The following is a 22,430-nucleotide window of genomic DNA, read 5'->3' on the forward strand; positions in this document are numbered from 1 at the left end:
GGGGATCAAACTGTGGTCATCGTGTACAAGGCAAACACCCTACCCCTTGCGCCACCGCTCTGGCCCTTGTCTTTTTTAAATTTTTGGGCTACCCTGGTAATGCTTAGGGGTTACTCTTGAACCTGCACTCAGGAATTACTCCTGATAACCTTGGGGGACCATATAGGATTCCAAAGATGGAACTGGGGTTGGATGTGTTCAAGGCAAATGTATACCTGCTGTATTATCTCATCTGTGCCAGTACAGTTGTTTTGATCATCCAGCCCACCAGCCTGCCTTTAAAAAGCATCTGAGACTTGTATACAAGTGAAGACTATCAGTGGTTTCTGTGAAAAAGATAAGATTGTCAAAACTGAATGGAAATTTCTAACCCAGTTAAGTAAATTCTGGCCAAACAATGTCCTCCCTCTGCCTCCTTATAAGGAGTTATTTCAATTCCACTTCTCAGTACACCCCCAAAGACACAAAAATATTCATAAAAAAATAAACAACCCACAGATGGGGCTGGAGTAGTGGCGCAAGCGGTAAGGTATCTGTCTGCTTTGCCCGCACTAGCCTAGGATGGACTGCGGTTCGATCCCCTGGCGTCTCATATGGTCCCCCAAGCCAGGAGCAATTTCTGAGCACATAGCCCCGAGTAACCCCTGAGCATCACCAGCTGTGGCCCGTAAACTAATAATAATAATAATAATAATAATAAATAATAATAATAATAACAACAACCCTGCAGGTACACCATTTTTTCATTTTAGTGGTTAGCACAATATTCAGAATATAAAATCAGCCGGGAGTCCAAGGAGCGATGAGAGGATAATGAAACTGTGGCTATATACACACAGTAGAATACTATGTAGCTGTAAAGAAAGGAGCAAATTTATCTCTGCTTCCACTTGTTTGGAAAGTGCTGTCTCCTCCTTAAAGATGCCTTTAGTCTCAATGTCCTGGAGTGTTTCACCTACATGTTGTTCTATATACCTTATAGTTTCAGTTCTGATATCAAGGTCTTTAATCCATTTGGATTTTACCTTTGTACATGGTGTTAGCTGGGGGTCTGAGTTCGCTTTTTTTGCAAGTGGCTAACCAGTTGTGCCAACACCACTTGTTGAATAGGCTTTCCTTGCTCCATTTAGGATTTCTTGCTCCTTTATCAAAAACTAGGTGGTTATATGTCTGAGGAACCTTCTCTGAGTACTCAAGCCTATTCCACTGATCTGAGGGTCTGTCTTTATTCCAATACCATGCTGTTTTTATAACTATTGCTTTGTAATACAGCTTAAAATTGGGGAAAGTAATGCCTCCCATATTCCTTTTCCCAAGGAGTGCTTTAGCTATTCGAGGTTGTTTATTGCTCCAGATGAATTTCAGAAGTATTTGATCCACTTCTTTGAAGAATGTCATGGGTATCTTCAGAGGAATCGCGTTAAATCTGTACAATGCTTTTGGAAGTATTGCCATTTTAATGATGTTGATCCTGCCAATCCATGAGCATCTCAAAGGAAATAGTGCCCAGAATACAAAGGCCACCCACTGAGTGGGAGAAATTATTCACCCAATACTCATCAGATAAAGGGCTAATATCCAAAATTTACAAGGTACTGACAGAACTATACAAGAAAAAAACAACTAACCCCATCAAAAAATGGGGAGAAGAAATGAACAGACACTTTGAAAAAGAAGAAAGGCAAATGGCCAAAAGGCACATGAAAAGATGCTCAACATCACTAATTGTCAGGGAGATGCAAATCAAAACTACTATGAGGTACCACCTCACGCCACTGAGATTGGCACACATCACAAAAAAGGAAAATAAGCAGTGCTGGCGGGGATGTGGAGAGAAAGGAACTCTTTTTCACTGCTGGTGGGAATGCCATCTAGTACAACCTTTATGGAAAGCGATATGGAGATTCCTTCACAAACTGGAAATTGAGCTTCCATATGATCCAGCTATACCACTCCTAAGAATATACCCAAGGAACACAAAAATACAATACAAAAATCCCTTCCTTACTCCTATATTCATTGCAGCGCTATTTACAATAGCCAGACTCTGGAAACAACCAAGATGCCCTTCAACAGATGAGTGGCTAAAGAAACTGTGGTACATATACACAATGGAATATTATGCAGCCATCAGGAGAGATGAAGTCATGAAATTTTCCTATACATGGATGTACATGGAAACTATTATGCTGAGTGAAGTAAGTCAGAGGGAGAGAGAAAGACACAGAATGGTTTCGCTCATATATGGGCTTTAAGAAAAATGAAAGACATTTTTAACAGTATCTCAGAGACAAGAGAGATGAGGGCTGGTAGGTGCAGCTCATGACAAGAAGCTCATCACATAGAATGATGAGTGCGGTTGGAGAGATGACTGCACTGAAAACTATCATAACAATGTGAATGAATGAGGGAAGTAGAAAGCCTGTCTCGAGTACAGGTGTAGGGGGGTGGGGAGGAGGGAGATCTGGGAAATTGGTGGTGGGAATGTTGCACTGGTGAAGGGGGGTGTTCTTTACATGACTGTAATCATACAAATATAATCATGTTTGTAATCATGGTGTTTAAATAAAGATAATTAAAAAAAAGAAAGGAGCAAATTATGCAATGCACAACACTTTTGACAGAGTCAAAAGTGCATTTTTTTGGCCAGAGGTGTTGAGCAGCATTCTAGATCTTACTGAGCCAGTCAAACTTCCTTTTCTGCTACTTTTTGCTTTTTTTTTTTTTTTTTTTTTTTGGTTTTTGGGTCACACCAAGCAGTGCTCAGGAATTACTCCTGGCTCTATGCTCAGAAATTGCCCTTGGCAGGCACAGAGCACCATATGGGATTTGAACCACCGACCTTCTGCATGAAAGGCAAATGCCTTGCCTCCACGTTATCGCTTAGCCAGAGTTTAATGTAAATCATCTGAGGGTCAGGACTGACATAATTAAGGATACTTGTGCTAATTAACTCAGAAAAGGTGAAAGGAAAAAGTAAAGTGATTTTAAAGATGTATGACAACACCTTGGTTCTTTATCAAAAGCTTGGCAAATTAATGCATATGTTGTAAGTGAACATAGAATCTGAACTTGGACCTACATTCTTAAAAATCTTTTTAATTAGTGAGGTAGTGTTTGACCACACTTGGTAGTGCTCAGAGCTTACTATTGTTTATGCACCCATCACTCTTGATGGGTCTTAGAGACCATATGGGTGTCTAGAGATCATATGGAGTGCCAACGATAGAATTTGGGTTGATCAGTATATTTACACCTGTACTTTCTTACCATATCCTTTGAATTCATTTTTAGATTATCTACACTCCCTTTGTGGTATGTGTAACTGAATGTGGGGGTTGTTTAAAAATAGTTTGATTTGGGGGCCAAAGCAATAGTACAGTGGTAGGGCATTTCCCTTGCATGCGGCTGATCCTGGACAGACCCGAGTTCAATTCCCAGCATCCCACATGGTCTCCTGAGCCTGCCAGGAGAGATTTCTGAACACAGAGCCAGGAGTAACCCCTGAGCTTCACTGGGTGTGGCCCCAAACCCCAAATAAATAAAAAAATTAATTAATTAAAAATATAGTTTGATTTGTATACTTATATAGGTACATATAACTATGTATCTAGTGCCATAAAAATTTCTTGATGGAAATTGCTGAAGAAATCTTACACAAAGATATCATGTATGATGGGGGAATACTAGGGAAAAGTGGACTAGATAAATGGTTTAGTGGATAGGTAGATACTTGTGCTGCATGTGTCTGATCTAGATTCAATCCTCAGCACCCCTAGGGAAGTACTGGTCTCTGGTCAGAAGACATGTCCAGAGATAGATTCACATTAAGGAGGCCTCAGTGCCCAACCCATAGGTGAAGCTAGCCGACCTGCCTGAACAAATAGACTCATAACCCACCTACATAGGTCAAAGGTCATGGTTTCCTGAGAGGAAAGCTACTTATACAGACACAAGATAATCTCTCATCCACATACATACTCTGGAGATCTCCCTTGCAGTGGCGAAGACTGACAGTGACATAGAAAAGAACTACCTGGATACTACAAAAAGAACTGTGGTAAAGCAGAGCAATACCATACCATACTTTGTGGGTAAAGACTGAAATTCTACAGACCCAAGCAATAATAAACCCTAAATAACCTTTCTGAAATGGATGAAGTGGAAATGTTTGTTTAGGATGTTCAACAAGATCAAAGAAAGAATGGAACATACTAATAAAACACAGGAGGATATGAGAGCAGAAATGAGCAAAACAAAAACAGAAGTGTTAGAACTGAAAAAACTGGTAGGCAAAAATAAAAAATTCATTGGAAGGCCTCACCAGCAGAGTAACAGCTGTTGAGGACCAAATCAATGGGTTTGAAGATGAAGTGTAGAAAATCTCCAAGCAACTACAGAAACTGGAAGGAAAAAAAAAAGCTTCAAAATAAACAGACAAGAGAACTGTGGGATCAATTCAAAAGAAATGACATAATCATTGGGATCCCAGAGAGTCAGGAAGAAAATCCCTATGATTTTCTGACATCATTGCTAAGGAATTCCCCGCATTCTGGAGCATGCATGCACCCACACCTGCATGCCCAACAGCTGAAAGAAACAAATCAAAACACCCCAAGGCATATCCCAATTAGAATGATGAAAGCCATAAATATAGTATACTGAAAGCAGCAAGACTGAAAAAGCATATTACATGAAAAGGAGCATTCTTGAGATTTTACAGCAGATTTACCAAAAAAAAAAAAAAAAAAAAAAAACCACACACAAAAAACCCATCCAGACATGAAGACAGTGGTGGGATATAATAGTGTAAAAAATTCAATGAAATAAATGGCTCAGCAAGAATTCTTCACTACGCAGACTCTCATTCAGCTCTGAAGAAACAAAACAATTTCACAGATGAACAACAGCTCAGCAAATTCTTAAATTCCAAACCATCTTTAAGAGAAGAACTAAAGGGACTACTTTAAGATAAGACAGACCCCACAAACACACCAAACTTCTATAGAAAGATGGCACAGAATCCCATGGCAATAATATCTCTTAATGTCAATGGGCAAAAGGCACCAATTAAGAGATAGAGTGGCAGAATGAATTAAAAATTTGAACCCAACACTCTGCTGTCTACAAGAAGCACATTTGAACAGAGCAAATACAGATTCAAATTCAAAGGATAGGAGACCATTCCCCAAGGAACAATCCCCTCAAAAAGGCCAATGTAGTCATACTAGTACCATATAACATAAACTCAAAAAGTTTATAGGAGTTAGCAATGGTTATATCTTAATGATCAATGGACAGATACATCATGAAGAACTCACACTCCTAAACATATATGCATCTAACGAGGACCAGAAAAATACTTAAAACAACTAATAGTACACTTGAAGGAGACTTTGATAGCAATACAATAGTAGGAGACTTCAACACCACATGTCACCTCTCAGTAGATGCAGTGGTCCTCAAACTATGACCCACGGGCCACATACTGTATTTGTATCCATTTTGTTTCTTCATTGCAAAATAAAATATATGCAGTGTGCATAAGAATTCGTTCATAAGTTTTGTTTTTACTATAGTTAAACCCTCCAATGGTCTGAGGGACAGAGAACTGGGCCCCTGTTTAAAAAGTTTGAGGACCCCTGGACTAGACTAAAGCTCAGTAAGGAAAGACTTGCTTTAGAGAAAGGGGCTTAATGTACATATGGCTATTCAGAATAAAAAAGCTGAATACACATTCTTATCTAGTGCACATAGGATATTATCCAGAATAGATAACATGACGAAATATAAAACATACCTCTACAAAGTCAAGAGGATAAAAATCATAACAACTGCATCCTCAAATCAGAAAGCACTGAAAATAGATGTCAATTACAAACAGAAACAGAAACCTAAGAAACACACTTGAAAACTAAGTAGCTTATGATTGAACAACCAGTGCATAAGAAGAAATCAAAAGATTCCTGGAAACAAATGAGAATGAGGATAAAAGCTACCAGAACATGTGGGGCATAACAAAAGCAGTGCTAAAAGGAAAGTTTATAGATTTGCAAGCATTTACCTGAACGGAAAAAAGGGACCACATAAACAATTTTATTACACAACTTAACTGGAAAATGAGCAACAAAAGGACCAGAAATCAGGCAAGAGGAAGAAAATAATAAAACTTAGAGGAGAAATTAATGAACTGGAATACCCCCCCAAAACCCCAAAGGATCAATAAATCTGTGGGTTGATACCTTAAGAAATAAACAAGATTGATAAACCTTGACTCAAAAAAGGGGGTTCACAACAGACACTACAGAAATTTAAAAGATTATCAGAGATCATTTTGAGAAACTCTATGCCACAAATTAAAAGAACATACAAGAAATGGATAAATTATTTGATTCATTTAACCTTCTAAGACTAAACCAAGATGTTTTGGAATACCTGTATAGACCTATCATTGTTGAGGAAATTGAAATGGTAATCAAAAATCTTTCCAAATATAAAAGTCCAGAACCAGATAGATTCACTAGTGAATAATTTCAAACTTTTAAAGAGGACCTACTGCTAATTCTTTTCAGGCTCTTCTAGGAAACTGAAACACTTCCAAATAGTTTCTATGAAGCAAACACCACTCTGAGCAAAACAGAGACACCAGGACAATATTCTTGATGTACAAAGGTGCAAAGAATATTAACAAAATACTAGCAAATAGAATCCAACAATACACCAAAAAGATCATACACCAAGATTATAACCAAGTAAGATTCAGTCTAGGATGGTTTAACATTTAGAAGTCAATCAACATAATAAACCATATCAATAAAAGAAAAATATCATTTGATCATATCAATATTTGTAGAGAGGGGCTGGAGTGGTGGCACAAGCGGTAGGGCATTTGCCTTGCACTTGCTGACATAGGATAGACCGCGGTTCAATCCCCGGACGTCCCATATGTCCCCCAAGCCAGGAGCGATTTCTGAGTACATAGACAGGAGTAATCCCTGAGTGTCACCAGGTGTGGCCCCAAAACAAAACAAAAAACAAAAACAATATTTGTAGAGAAAGCATTTGATAAGATCTAGCAACCATTCATACCCCCCCCAAACAAACCTCTCATTACATTGGAAATCAAAGGAACTTTCCTCTTTTTAGTCAAAGTCATTTATAAGTCTATAGCAAACATTATACTCAATAGAGTAAAAGTCTTCCCTCTAAGAACAGGCGCAATGCTAGGCTGTTTATTCTCATCACTTCTATTCAATATAGTTCTGAAAGTACTTTTTGTAGCAATTCGGCATGGAAAACATACAAGGGTGTCCAGAAGGGAAGAATTAAAACTCTTGTTACTTGAAGATGAACAGATATTTAGAAAATGTAGTATTTTTTAAATACTGTATTAAAAAATTTTTTTTGTGTGTTTTTGGGTCACACCCAGCAGCACTCAGGGGTTACTCCTGGCTCTATGCTCAGAAATTGCTCCTGGCAGGCTCGGGGGACCATATGGGATGCCAGAATTCGAATCACCGTCCTTATGTATGCAAGGCAAACACCTTACCTCCGTGCTATCTCTCCAGCCTCTTTTCTTGCACAGTTTTAGAAAAAAAATATTTAAAATATTTTTAAATACAGTGGCTGAGAGATAGCATGAAGGTAGGGTGTTTGCCTTGCATGCAGAAGGACTGTGGTTTGAATCCCGGCATCCCATATGGTCCCCCGAGCCTTCCAGGAGCTATCTCTGAGCAGAGAGCCAGGAGTAACCCTGAACACTGCCGGGTGTGACCTAAAAACAAACAAACAGACAAAAAAGAACTGTGCAAGAAAAAGCTTCTAGAAACAATAGATTATTATAGCAAAGTGACAGTCTACAAAATTAATATGGAAAAAGTCCATGGCTTTCCTGTATATAAATAATGAGAGAAGAAAAATATATATAAAACAACAACAAAAAAAACCCAATTCTATTCAAAATTTTGCCTCAGAAAATCCAGTACCTTTGGAACTAACTTAACTGAAAAGGTGAAATACCATATATAATCAAGCATACGCCGAGGTTTTCTGGCACAAAATTTGTGCCTGTAAACCTGAACTTGGCTTGGGTCATACAGTTGTGGCTGAGCTGAAGAGGTAGGCGGCTACACTGAACTGTATGCCACTGAACTATTTAACTCACAATATTCAATGCCACATTTAATTAAGTGAAAACCCCATTTAAGGCAGTAAAGTCATGTAAATAAATGTTTATAAATCCTGAATCCTTATAATCAAGGATTTTGGAGTATAAGGATTCAGGATTGTTAACCATTTATTTATAATGCTTTACTGTCTTAAATGTTTTATTCACTTTATTAAAGTTGCCATTGAATACTATGAGCTAATGTGGTATGTTAATGTTATACAGTATATCAATCAATCATGTATTGTAAATGTAATCATGTATTTATTTACTTATTTACTGATTCCTCAATTGTTTTGGGTATATATTTTTATATTTGAGATTTACCAGTGGCTGCTGAATTTTCCACCTTGGCTTATACTTGAGTCACTAAAATTTCCCAGTTTTTAGGGTAAAATTGGGGGGGGGTCGGCTTATACTTGGGTCAGCTTATACTCAAATATATAGGTACCTGTACAAAGAAAACTGCTAAATACAACTTCAGGAAATGAAAGACAACATGAGGAAATAGTAACACATCCCCTGTTCATATCCTGAGACATAATTAAAATAGCAAAATACTTCCCAAAGCAATGTACAATTTTAATATAGTTCCTATAAAGATACCTATGACATTTGTCAAAGAAATAGATCAAACACTCTTAAAATTTATATGAATAATAAGCTTTCGTGAATAGCTAAAAATATTCTTGGAAAAAATGGGAGGCATCACTTTCACCAACTTCAAACTGTACTACACATCACTAGTCATTAAAATAGTATGGTATTTAAATAAAGACAGATGATCAGATCAGTGGAATACAATTAAATATCCTGACAGATACCCAGTATGATGAGTTCATTTTTTTATGAAGGAGCAAAATATATAAAATAGAGCAAAGAAATTCTCTTCAACAAGTGGTGCTGGGAAAATTGGTCAACTATGTGCAAGAAAATAAATTCAAACCTCTATTTAGCACCATGTACAAAGGTCAAATCTAAATGAATTAAAGACCTTTATATCATACCTGAAACCATAAGGCATATAGAGGAATAATAGAAAGTACACTCCATGACATTGAAGCTAAACACATCTTCAACACCACTGACCAAGCAAGTGGAAGCAAAGATAAACAAATAAGACTACATTCAATTAAAAAGCTTATGCGCCTCAATGGAAAAAATAATCAGGATAAAAAAACAAACAAACATAGAATTGGAAAAATTATTCATCCAATACCCATCTGATAAAAGGTTAATATAAAAGATATATGAGCACTGGCAAAACTTAACAAGAAAAAAAAAACATCAAAAACTGGGGAGGAGATGAACAGATATTTCCTCAAAGAAGAAATATGGATGACTAAAAGGCACATAAAAAATTTCCACATTATTAATAACAATGGAGATACAAAAAAAGCAATGAGATATCTCCTCAGACCACAGAGTGTCACACACCAAAGAAAATAAGACAGAGAAGGGACCACTATGACAATAATAATTGACATAATAATAATATGACAAAAATAATCACGTTGGACAAGAACCAGGAATTGAAAGGGTATAAGCATAATACCCCTTCAGTAACAGTATTGCAAACCATGGTGCCTAAAAGAAAAAAAGAGAGAAAGTTTTTCCATACAGGCAAGCTGGGGGTGAGGTTGCAAAGATGGAAGGATAATTGGTGGTGGGAAATAAGCACTGGTGAAGGACTGATTATTGTAACATTGTATGACCCAAACTCAACTATTAGCAGCCATTTAGTTTTGTATCTCACCCTGATTTAATGATAAAAATAAACAAATATGAATCACTAAAAAAAAAAAAAGAGAGAGAAGTGCCAAAGGAAGAGACTTTTAACCTGAAAGTTAGTGGGCAAGCATAGAGGCAGCTCAGATGAGCTTCTCAGGGGAAATGATAAGCTGCCTTCATCACCTGGAGCTGATTTAAGTCCCACCCACCAGCACTGAAAACTGAATCTGCCACAGTCAGTGCATTGTGCACACCACAGCAGACCTGTATGGTCTCTGGATAAGATACTGCTAAGGTGGAAGATTATGACACAACAGGAACAGGGAAGACAGTGACACCCAATGGATGAAGTGACACTCAGGCTGATATGACTCTCACAGGAGCAGCAAGAACATCTCAAATGTGGCATTATATGAGTTTCTCCAAGTGTGCTCTGGGACACTGACAGCAGTACCAGTCCAGGTCGAGGGAGAATGGACAGCCCTCATCTCTCCCCTCCAAACCTTTTAAGAAGGGGCAACTCTCAAGTGGGAAAGTCACACTAGCAGCATGGATGGCTCACATAGACATAGATTGATTCCAAGTTGGAGCTATTCACGTAACTGAGAATACCAGCCAAGACCCAGTCCATGAAGAGGTGACTCAGGAAAGGAGCATAAATACAGCATGTGGGATGAACAGGCCAGGTGGGAAAACTGTCTCAGCAGCACCCTAATCCTGTGAACCAATCCAGGAAGCAGGCTTCACAGACACAGAAGTCTGCAGGTACTCACCAGAGTTCTGGAGTTTGAATATAGTCAGAGAGAAAGGCACTAATGAGAGGAGGCCACAGTGGGTCAGAGAAAAGACAACAATGGGAGCAGAGCATTCTAAATAGTTGGAAATGGACAACAAGTGTGGAAAAGTGACCTCTACATCCTACTGCTAACACAGCAGGTGGGAAGTGTGAGGTCCAGGTGCTAAGACAAAGGAAACACAAAAGCTGAGATGCCTGCTCTGGTGCGCCTTTGAAAGTAAGTCTTCAGCCACATTTTACTGACAAACACTCAGAAGACTGACTCCAAAGAAAAGATACATGTTTGAACAGATGCCAGAGGAGAAGTTGACTTAAGGCCTCCTACGGTGTCAAAAGCTGTGCTTGTTGACAATAAAATCCTCTTGATTTTGTGAGGGGAAATTTCCAAGTACACTCTGAATTTTTTTCTCAGCAGACAGTACAACCTTTTAGGGGATTTGTTTGCTTGTTTGCTTGTTTTCAGGGAAATACTTCTGAAGAATAAGTAGAGATTATTAAGTGGGAGAGTGGTTTCCAGGGCTGCACGTGGCCTGTCTTGCAGGCTCCCAACCAAGGACTTTTGCTTCTGGTAACAGTCATGGAAACTGCTTGTCTGACCTCTAACACCCACTTAACACTCTTGCAAAATCAAACAAAAGTATGAATACAAGCTTTGGTCCTGCTTGACTATTATAATATTTTTAAGAAAAAACTACAGATTTAGCTGATATCTCCCACCCCACTCTCCCTAATAGTCACTTTCTTGGTTAGTTTTCCAGCATATTTTATTTTATTTTATTTTATTTTATTTTATTTTATTTTATTTTATTTATTTATTTATTTTGTATGGTTTTTGGGCCACACCCGGCGTTGCTCAGGGGTTACTCCTGGCTGTCTGCTCAGAAATAGCTCCTGGCAGGCACGGGGGACTATATGGGACACCGGGATTCGAACCAACCATCTTTGGTCCTGGATCGGCTGCTTGCAAGGCAAACACCACTGTGCTATCTCTCCGGGCCCTCCAGCATATTTTATTTTGTCCATGTTGGACAAACAATAGGTCCAGCTTCTCTTTATGTTTCTTTTTGAATTTTATTTTATTTTTATATTTTTGGTGTTGGGACCACACCCAGTGATGCTCAGGTCTTACTCCTGTCTCTGTGCTAAAGGATCACTGCTAGCTAGAAAAGTATCAAATAGCTCTTAATGGTGCTGGGGATCAAACCTGGGTGAGTTGCATAAGAGGCAAGTGCTCTACTTGTAGTCCTATTGCTCTGGCCCCACATTGTGTATTTTAAAATATAACATATTAATATTCTGAAATAACTTGTCTCCTCTCTAAAGCATTTTGGTGTTTTTTGGCATTTAAATCTGTGCCACTGGATGGATGTAGAATACGAAATCTTGCTGGTTCAGCAAGATTTCACATCCTATGATAACTGAAGCAGAATGATTTTCTATATCTTGATAAACCAATTGGATTTCCTCTTCTATCAAGTGCCTATTGCTATCCTGAGTGATCTTTTTCATAGTTTCTTTTTCTTTTTACTATTTCTTGATATTTATCTGTTCTTGTTAGTATTCATTGCAGATGAACAAATTTCTTCATATTTTTCATATTCATATTCTTCATATTCATTTCTTGTCCAGAGATTCACTCAATATGGTGGTATCTTTTCCTATACCTTAGTGTCCATCAAATGTACTAATCAGCTTTTAGAACTCTCATATGCTCTTACATCCAACCATCATCCTGTTAGTGTTTTAACAAGTTTGTAAGAAATTGGATTATTGTGAATTCCCCATAAATGGCCTATTAGACTTTGCCACTCACCAGCCATGTACAGTCTATATTATTTTCTCACAGTTTTGTAAGACTTCACTGGGAATTGAACTGAATTTATAAATTTAGAGTTGTTTCGGAGACATCAAGTTTTTGTCTATATAAATTTCAAATTATTCCATTTATTCTGAACTTTCACGCTCTTCACAGTTCAAGTATCATTTTATTGACAAGATCTTGGAGATGTTTAGATGGCTTCTTTCATTGGTAAATTATACTTTTTGTTACTATTACAAAAGACATCTTTTCTCAATAACTCTTCTGTTTGATCACCTGAGACAATGCTTTTTGTTGTTACATGACAGATCTTTCCCGCAGAGATCTTGTTTATATTGCTATGAGTTCTATTTAGTTTTCCTGTGTATTATCTCTACAAATAATCATATTGTCTGCAAAAATATAATTTTATTTATGAATCTTGAAACTGTTGCTTTTAATTGTTGATTTTACTTACTATTACTTAGTTTGTGCCTTTCTATATTATATATAGAAAGACAAATATTTGTGTCTTACATTGCTTTTTTCCTCAGTGAGAAATAAATTATTTCTTGAATAAATTTATTCAATTATTCATTTATTGTCATAATAAAATTTTGGGAAAATACTGATTAAAAGACCAGATATAGATTGTACAATCTATATCATTATTATTATAATGAACCTTATTCAATGATAGCTCAAACTGACATCTGGGCACAATTCAGGTCATCCTGAATATTGTAATGTTTTATTAACTTTTATGAGAAGGGTGGCATAAATTACCCTTTAAAAGTTTCATGTATTCTATATTTACTTTTAGGATTATGGTTCTACTAGTTCCAAATTAACTTGTGTTTTAATTTACATCCTTTTATTTATACTACATTAGATTTTTTTGTTTTGTTTTGCTTTGTTGAGCTTACATTGTAAATGGATAAGGCCCAATGTTCTAGATTTATTTAGATTTTCAAATTATCCATTTTGTCTAGATTTTTCCTTCTTTTGGCTTAAAGTTTTCATATTATAGATGAAAAAAATCTAATGATTATTAAAATCCCTAATTTTATTATATAAAATTCTGCCTCATTTTCATTGCCTTTTCTTCATTTGTTTATTTTAATCAAGTACCAGAGCTTTTTGTATTTCATTCATTATCTTAACTAAGGAAAGTATATTATTTCACTAAAATTATATATATAAAATTCTCATTTAAGGCTAGAGAGATAGTACAGTAGGCAGGGTGCTTGCTTTGCATGCAGCTGACCTAGTTCAATCTTCAGCACTCTATAAGGCCTCCAGAGCATCACTAGGAGTGATCCCTGAGTGCAGATCTAGGAGTAATTCTGAGCACTGTTGGGTATCTTCCCTGCTACCAAAAAGTACTTTAATTCTATTTTTCTTCTTTTATTTAAAGCTAAAGTACTGATATATTTAAAGCTATCTACAAGCTCAATTAATATATCATCCTGGTAAATTAGACTTATTAAAGTGATTTCTTTATCTCCTACATTTTCTTTGACTTAAAATCTATTTTGTGTGACACTAAATATACCTTTCCCTAGTTTAGATTTAACTAACTTTCTGGTGCATCATTTATTTTAAACTTTGTTCTAAACGTCTTCCAGTGTTTTTAAAAATAATATACAACTATACAAAAAAATCCATCCAATACAAGAACTTCTGTCTTCCTATTCATTGATAAAGCTAATTTACTTACATTGAATATGATGCCTAAAATATTTTGGAATGTTTCTTATATCTTTTATTGTGCAGCTGGCTGACCCTAATTTTTTGTTTCGATACTGTAATAGACCTGCTCAGCAGCCTCTGTATTGGACAAGGTATATCTTTTCTACTGTACCTCCTTTCTAGCTGGAGATTGTACAATGTATATCTGGTCTTTTCATCAGTATTTTCCCAAAATTTTATTATGACAAATTTTAACACAGAAACTATCAAAAGAATCATGCAATGGATACTCCAGAACCATAGTCTAAAATAGCATTTCTCAGATCAGAAAGATAGTGCAGGGGGTAAGGCACTTTTGCCTGTGGCTGTCCCCAGTTCAATCTACAGCAAAGCATAGGATACCCTGAGCCCTGACAGGAATAATGCTAGTAGTAAGTGCTGAGCATTGCCAGGTGTGGCCCACCACAAAGAAATAAATAATGTAATATTTTCCAAACTGGGTAATAGTGCTCCCACTCTAGAATGCTATGGATAATTGGGGAGTTGTAGTGGCCTCAAATACAATTGGAGGCATTTTCTGTTCTGCCTAAAGAAGAGAACTTCAAGGAAATACTGAGTGATTTTTTAATGAAAAGGGGCTGGTAGTCCAAAAATGTTTGGGATTCTCTGGCTAGAGCTTCTTTGCTTTCATCACCTAATCTTAAGGTAAACAAATCTGTACATATCATTTCAATACTATAAGATCCATGGAAACTTAAGATCACTTCTAAAAGTGTTCCCCATGGTTAGAAGTTGTCATTAAAACAGTCTGTTGCTTCTGTTTTCAGAATTAACTCATCTATACTTGCCAAATCTGTTAACTGACTGACACTACAATATGCTCCATACTCTTGTTACTTTTGTACAGGTAATTCATAGCTCTAAGGGGCATTGCAACTTGTAGGATCCTAAGCAAACTATCTTGGACTCAAACAGTTTAGACAAATAGCTTTCGTTGAAATCAGAGCCATGTTGTGACTCCTTAAAAATAACACTTTGATATGTGTATGTATCTGTGGCATATGGACTATCATCTTAAACACAGTACATCTCCCTCACGCTCTCCAGTACCCAATGAACTCTGGCGGGGCATATGGTACACTTTCTCCAAGAGTTTTCTGAATACAGAAGAATATAACATCTAATCTGATTAACAGATTCTGTGGCTTGGACTTCATGTGCCACTTAAATGTTCTAATTTTGGACTCTTGGGAGATAATATGAAGAAAAGTATCATGGAGAGAAACATGTCTGATTTGGTTTGAGAGAAGTGGCTATTTTCTGGCTACTAGTTTTCTCTGGCTCTGAACTTCATCTGTGTCTCACTCACCTGCTTCTCTTACCTACAGAGCAGATGGAAACATTACATAATCTTTAAATTCTCAAGAAATCTGAAAATATTTGATAATTGATTGTAATGATCAAAAATCATTAAAGCTTTCTTCCCTATGTGAGGGAATTATCAAAGCATCTAAAGAAATTGGAAAGCATCAAATAAAGAAATCCATATTATGCTGAACACATTGCATTAAGCAAATTTTTTGAAACATAAAAGGAATAAATTTACTAAGCATACCATGTATGTATATATATGTATATATCTATGTATATACATATATGTATACTAGAAGCTCCAGTGCTAAAATATCTCTCTGGCTAGATCTGCAACTTTACTTTATGACAACTCCCAGTTCCTATTCCTTATTTATTTGTTAATTTTTTCATTTATTGTTTGAGACACACAGGTGGTACTCAGGGCTTACTCTTGGCTCTGCACTCAGGTATCACTTCTGATGATGTTCATGGGTATCAGGGAAGTATTAGGGATGCTCAAGGGTATGTGGAGGGATATGGTATCAGGGATCAAAGCTATATGGGTATATGCAATGTCTTACTTGTGACACTATCTCCCAAACCCTATTTCTATTCTTTTAAAACTCAGTTTGAAGGGCTGAGAGAGACAGCACAACATATTGGCTTGACTTTCATGCAGCTGATCCGAGTTTAATCCCTGATATCTAATATGATCTGTGTCTCTTGAACACTGTCAGGAGAGATCCATGAGTGCAGAACTAGGAGTAATCCCTTAGCAGTGCTAGGTATGCTCTCTTCCCCCACAAAAAACAAACAAACAAACAAACAAAACAAAAAAACCCAACCAACAAACCAAACCAAAATCTCTTACACTTCAATAAGATCTCTCAAGTAGCCAGGGACTATTTTGGTGACATGCACAGTTATCAGCTTATAGGACAGTCATACATGTCAACTCTGAAAATGGGTTTAACACCCACCATATTCAGAAACATATTCAGAAAAATGTGACCTCGGGACTCTGTTTTAGTTAAGAGAAGAGAAACTCAAAAGTTTCCCCAATGATAATGCACAAAATTAAACATCTACACTGCATGAAAATGCCTCATCATCTCACCTACACTTGGTCTAATTAAAAAAGTAAATCAAATGCAAGATAAAAGAAATACATGAGCAGGCATAACAAATGGGTTTTAATTTGGAACCTGAGGAAGGGTACGGCAGAAGCATAAACTTCTAATTATCAACCCAGGAATAAAAAAAGTAATGGAAACAATTGTTTAACCTTTGCTCTCAAACTTTTAAGTGAAGGGACATCTTTAATAGCATGGGAGAAGGCAACATTCAATAGGCACATAAACTGCTGTGACCTCACACCACCTGATAAATTTTTGTCCTTTATTCTCCATACAAGTTATAAACAAAACAGGGTTCTCTGCTTTGATGGAGGTGGAAGGAAACAGAAGGACTGATAATCACATGTTAAAATCACTTTTCTCTGGTGGGATGCCTTTTGATAATGGTAGAGTTAGTGCTAATAGAAAAGCTCTAAATATGCCAGTTCTTTCTGCACTGCATCACACAACACACAACACACTGATTTTAATTCCCAGATGGGCCTGCGCATGTGCTGCCCTAAAGATTTTGAGAAAAGTGTTCATGGTAATACCAGAGCAGCATCAACCCATGAATGGCTCCACTGGGATCTCCTTCTCAGCAGGCCACAAAAACCAATAAATGGGTAAACATTCTACTTAGTAAAATCTGATTCAGGAATGGCTACCCCTCCCCATGCACACATACTCTATATCAATTACTCCAAGGAACAGATAGAAATAGAATATAATATTTTCTCCAGGGGTCTGATTCCCTCTTGTTGTTAATTCATTTCCACGGTTCTGTTAAACAGGCCTATGACACAGCGTCATTGGGGAACTGGTTGGAATGTTATAACATGAGAGTATGTGTGTATGGTGTGTATGGTGTGTGTGTGTGTGTGTGTGTATGTTTGTGTGTGTGTAGGGGATACAATGAATTTGGAAAGTAGAAATAATTTAGAGGCAGTGTGTACAGGGTCTTTCATAAAGGGTTTGTGATCACAAATGAGAAGAAACACAATCTTTTTGCTGCACCTGCACAGTGGGTTAGCCCCAACTAACAGATATAGGGAGCACAGGTTAATGACTTGTCTGCAGAACAAAGTGAGTGAGTTTGGCCTCTAGCATCTCTAGCACCAGCTGTGCTGTAGGACAAAGAAATCTTTTTCAAAAAGTTTCCTGGAACACAGGAAAAGTAGAGCTTCTGATAACAGCTCATGTTAGAACAAACAGTGTGTAACACAAATGTTCTCTGCTACCAAGGGAAAAGCCAGATTTTCTTCTTTCTCCAGAGCATATGCTGGTTCCAGTCATTTTTCACCAAGTTGAAAATGGCTTGCACCATCATTAACCCTCAAGACAGCTGGACACAGTAAGACAAATGACCCAGTTCATGTATCCCATCCTCACTAATCTACAGAAAAGTTAGTGTTTGCCATCTGAGTGGCCATTTGTCTGTGTACCTCACTTTCAAAGCCTCCACAAGCAACAATCTTGCTGACAGCATCTACTAGTTATGCCAAGGCTCTTAGGAGTGTTCGTTTGTTCTGGTCCAGCCAAAGATTCCAATTCTCCAAGGAGAAAGTAGAAAAGGGTCAGGGAAAAGACAAAGGAATTTCACCAGAGGAAGAAATAACTCAATCCAGTTGAAGCCAATCCAAGATAAAGAAAGATACCTTGACAAATAGCAGCCAGATAGTGGGGTCTGTTAGGGAAGCCCACACCAAGTCCATATTCTGCAGCATAGAGGAAACCACACAATTAGCATGTCCTAAAATCTTTAAGTACTGAGCCAGAGAAAAATGCTACTATCCATTTTAGAAAAAGGAAGCAAAGATAAAATGGTGTAAATAGTGGAGTGTTGACTTAATAGTAATTCTACAGATGGCAATCAAGAATGTATAGCCTGCTCCTTCAGATGCTGTCACTCTAGTATAAGAGTCTTACAAAGGAATGAAATAAGATGAGTGTTGACTAGGTTCTTGAAGGAAATATTCTAATGGGAAGAGATTTCTGAAATGGGAGGAGGTGAGAATTCTTACCTCCAGAGTTAGCCTGTGCTGAGCTGGACAGGAGTTGGAAGGAGGTCTTGCCAGAGCCAAATGTCCCTGAACTTGGAACAGATAACTTCCTGCTCATCCCTTCATTCTATTTCTACATTTGCTCTTCTGGAGATGACCCATTGATCACACACTCAACTGGGTAATAGTCACTGATCTCTCAGCGGCTGAGACCAGGCTGAAGATTAATGAATAAGGATGTAGAGTGGATAAAAGGAGAAAAACAGCGAAGAAAAAAATAAAGAATTACTCTAGGAATCCAGGTTTATGCTTATGTTCCACGTGAGGTCCAAACTGGATCTGAGCTTGAAATCCACCAAACTCACAAGCTTTCTCAAAGGACACAGGGTGGGAGCCATTCAAGATATCATCCCGAGCCTGGAACACAAAAAAGGAAAAAGCATTAGTTTCAACAGAACATCTTTCCTTTATGGGTAAGTTCTTTGAGTTTGGGGAGGCAGGGCATACCTAGCAGTTCTCATGGAATACTCCATGTAGGTGCTTTTTTTTTGGATGGGGTGGGGGTTTGGATTTTTGGGTCACACCCGTCAGCACTCAGGGGCTACTCCTGGCTCTATGCTCAGAAATCACCCCTGGCAGGCTTGGGGGACCATATGGGATGCCAAGATTCAAACCACTGTCCTTTTGCATGTAAGGCAAATGCCTTACTGCTGTGCTATCTCTCCAGCCCCCCAGTAGGTGCTTTTTAAGGAAACAATCAGGGCTGGGGGTAGAACTGAGCATGACCACATGCAAGGCTAGTGCTTCAACCCTGTACCCTGCACCATCTCTCTGACACACATGGCCATATTTCAGTACTAAGTGTACTGTCTGTTGTGGGCTGTGGGAATTTGAAGGTTCCAGCCCCCAGCTCCACACTCAGGATGCCACAATATACAAATGCACACACGATTATAAATTCAATACTACACACTAGTAACTAAGCACAGGACGGAGCTGTGCCAGAAGTCCTCTGCTGGTGCTCATATTTTCACTGCTATGGCTAAATAGCCCTCACCCTTCTGCCTTCTGCCCTAGTGGAATGATTACCAGTTCCCTCACAGATAGGCAGTCCAGAGCTTTGGCTCTGATTCTCAAGCCAACAAGCATTTTTTTGGTGCCCTAAAGGCCCTACTGGACACCTTCCCATCTCTTTTCTCCCATGCTCTTTCTCTCTATTCCCCACTGTAAACACCAGGCAGCAAACATTCTGGATCTTGAGAGTCATCTTGCTTTTTGTCACACTCCTGAACTCTGCCACTGAGTGTCAGAACAGCCACAGATACATGTGAAGTACTATGTCATCCCTAGAGGATTTTCAGTGTGGAACTAAGCACAGAAGAGCAGTGTCCTAATAAAACTTTACTGTCATGTACAGGCAGAAAGCTGGCTGCATGCAACTGATCCTATCTTATTTCAATGGGCAGGTGGTAGATAAATAGAAGGTAAAGGGAAAAATGGAAGAAATAAGGACATGAGAAGAATTAGAGTGGAAGAAAGGTGGGTGCTTGCCTTGGGGCATTCCAGTTCAGTTTTCCAAAGTGGGTACACACCATAGAAGACACCCTGGAACCAGGGAAGGGGGACTATTGTAACTCAGGTGCCATTGTGATGGGGGCTTTCTCTCTTCTCTTACAGAAGGGAGATATCCAATGGGTGCTGAGTGGTTCTTTTTCTGAAAAGGAGGTGGTAGGCCAGATACACTTAGACTCCAAGTATAAAAACTACATGCTGAATGTGGGGGAATAACACCATAGCTGGTTAAATGACTTTAAATTGTTTAAAATAATTTAAGTAATTAGTTAGAAGTAAAAACATAAAAGATTATTGATAGAAAATCTCTCAGCTAATGAGAACTACTGATTTTTCTGACCAATATTGCTTGTACTCTAACAGGCTAAGAAAGCCTGAGTGGTCACTGAAAAAGTGCCTAGAAATTGAAATATTGCCCTCTTATGTGCTGGTCCCATTTTGTTTTTAAACTCTCTGACCCATCCAATAGGTCAGACCTCCAACTACATACAACCTACGAATAGATCTCCAATGTCTCTGTCTATAAGTGGGTGCTAGTGGGTAGACTAATCCACATTTGTCTAATCTTCATTATATATAATCCCTGCCTATATTGAATATAGTACCTGTTAATATATTATCCCTCACCTCTGACCCTGTTCATCACTTTACAAAACCCCTTCTCTCACCCCCTCAACCCTGTTCTCCCTATTTAACACTCTTTATCCTTAGTTCTTAACTCATCAGTAACCAGGACCTTCCCCCTGCCCCAGCAAGCTGCCACTCAACTCCCAAAGTGAAAGAAAGGACAAGCTCCCAGCCCCCACTCCTCACCCCAGCAAAAAGCTGCATCCACTGCTCCTGATGACTCATTGTATGCAGCCCCTTTTTCCCCCACCTTTCCCAATGTGGACTACAGCTTACTACAAGAGGAACCCCTTGATGACACTACCTGATCCCTGACTGCCGCAAACCATTTCACAGGCTCCAACAAGACCATGCTGTGGGATTAAAATGTGCCCCAGATCTTATCCCCCCTCAGACTATCTCAAAACACTTAATGGGGATGTCTATATTTTCTTAGTATGTTTCAGTAGATGCATTTCTTTAATAATTAAACTCTTAATGTTTATTTCCATATGTAGAGGTAACCTCCCCTATCCCCTTGTTTTTCCTTGTTTTGGTTCTACTTAGCAGGGAATTCTAGTAGAAAAGTCTTTCTTGGGATAAGACCTCAGGTCAAAACCAGAGCACAAATTTTATATCATGTCATTTTTACCCACAAATGCATCAATAATATAATATGGCATCATTCCCTTGTGCATAGGCACACTAAAATGGGGGAATTCTATGTATAGTAAGAAGTTCTTATCTAATAGGGAAAAGAGGGGCCAGTGAGGTGGCGCTAGAGGTAAGGTGTCTGCCTTGCAAGCGCTAGCCAAGGAAGGACCACGGCTAGATCCCCTGGCGTTCAATATGGTCCCCCCAAACCAGGGGCAATTTCTGAGCGCTTAGCCAGGAGTAACCCCTGAGCATCAAATGGGTGTGGCCCAAAAACCAAAAAAAAAAAAAATAGGGAAAAGAACCCATAAATTTTATAATGCAGGACACCTTCCACCCTTTACATTTGTCATGGGGACTTGACTTAGACCTCATGTAATTGGACATTGACTGTCCAACCCCTAACCCTGGGTCCCAACCTTAGAATGGCACACCAGCACCAGGAATAAAACTCCCCCCAAGGGAGGCCCTAATACTGCTCTGGTATCAACTTGCTCCAGGGTAGGTTCATATGAAACCCTAGCAACGAGGAAAAAGCCACTACTTGATCTAAGGGCAAGTTGCCTTAACTCGCCACCTGAGTGGTGAGTGAGATGAAATCAGAAGATGTTCCTTCCTAAGATCTGTGCAAAAACTAAGATGTCTAATTACGGAAGATTGACTACAGCAACCACCATTGAGTAGAATTTTTCCTGGGACCATAAAGAAAGACTTTATTCTAGACTTTGCCCTCAGATCTGTACAAAAACCAAGATCTCTAATTACAGAAGACTGACTTTGACAACTGAGACTGAGCAGAACTTTTCATGAGAACATAGAGACACTCTGTATCTCTTAGGCCAAGGGAATTTCCTTTCTAATTTTTTTAACGTTTACTGCACCTATGCAAAAAAAAAAAAAAAGCCACATTTTCTTCTTTTAATTTTATTTATAGTTTTTAGAT

At 38.2% G+C, this 22,430-nt stretch overlaps 1 protein-coding gene across 2 annotated transcripts in view; it reads right to left on the minus strand.

Moving 5' to 3' along the window:
* Positions 1-22,430, minus strand: part of TLN2 (talin 2) — a 346,512-nt gene that overhangs the window by 153,449 nt on the left and 170,633 nt on the right. For both annotated transcript variants that reach the window (XM_049772980.1, XM_049772979.1), the window contains exon 8: positions 18,945-19,072. In XM_049772980.1, coding sequence (XP_049628937.1) covers positions 18,945-19,072 — 128 coding nt within the window. The remainder of the gene's footprint in view (positions 1-18,944; positions 19,073-22,430) is intronic.

The sequence above is a fragment of the Suncus etruscus genome, chromosome 5 (genome assembly GCF_024139225.1).
Source record: "Suncus etruscus isolate mSunEtr1 chromosome 5, mSunEtr1.pri.cur, whole genome shotgun sequence".
NCBI classification, from domain to species: Eukaryota; Metazoa; Chordata; class Mammalia; order Eulipotyphla; family Soricidae; genus Suncus; species Suncus etruscus.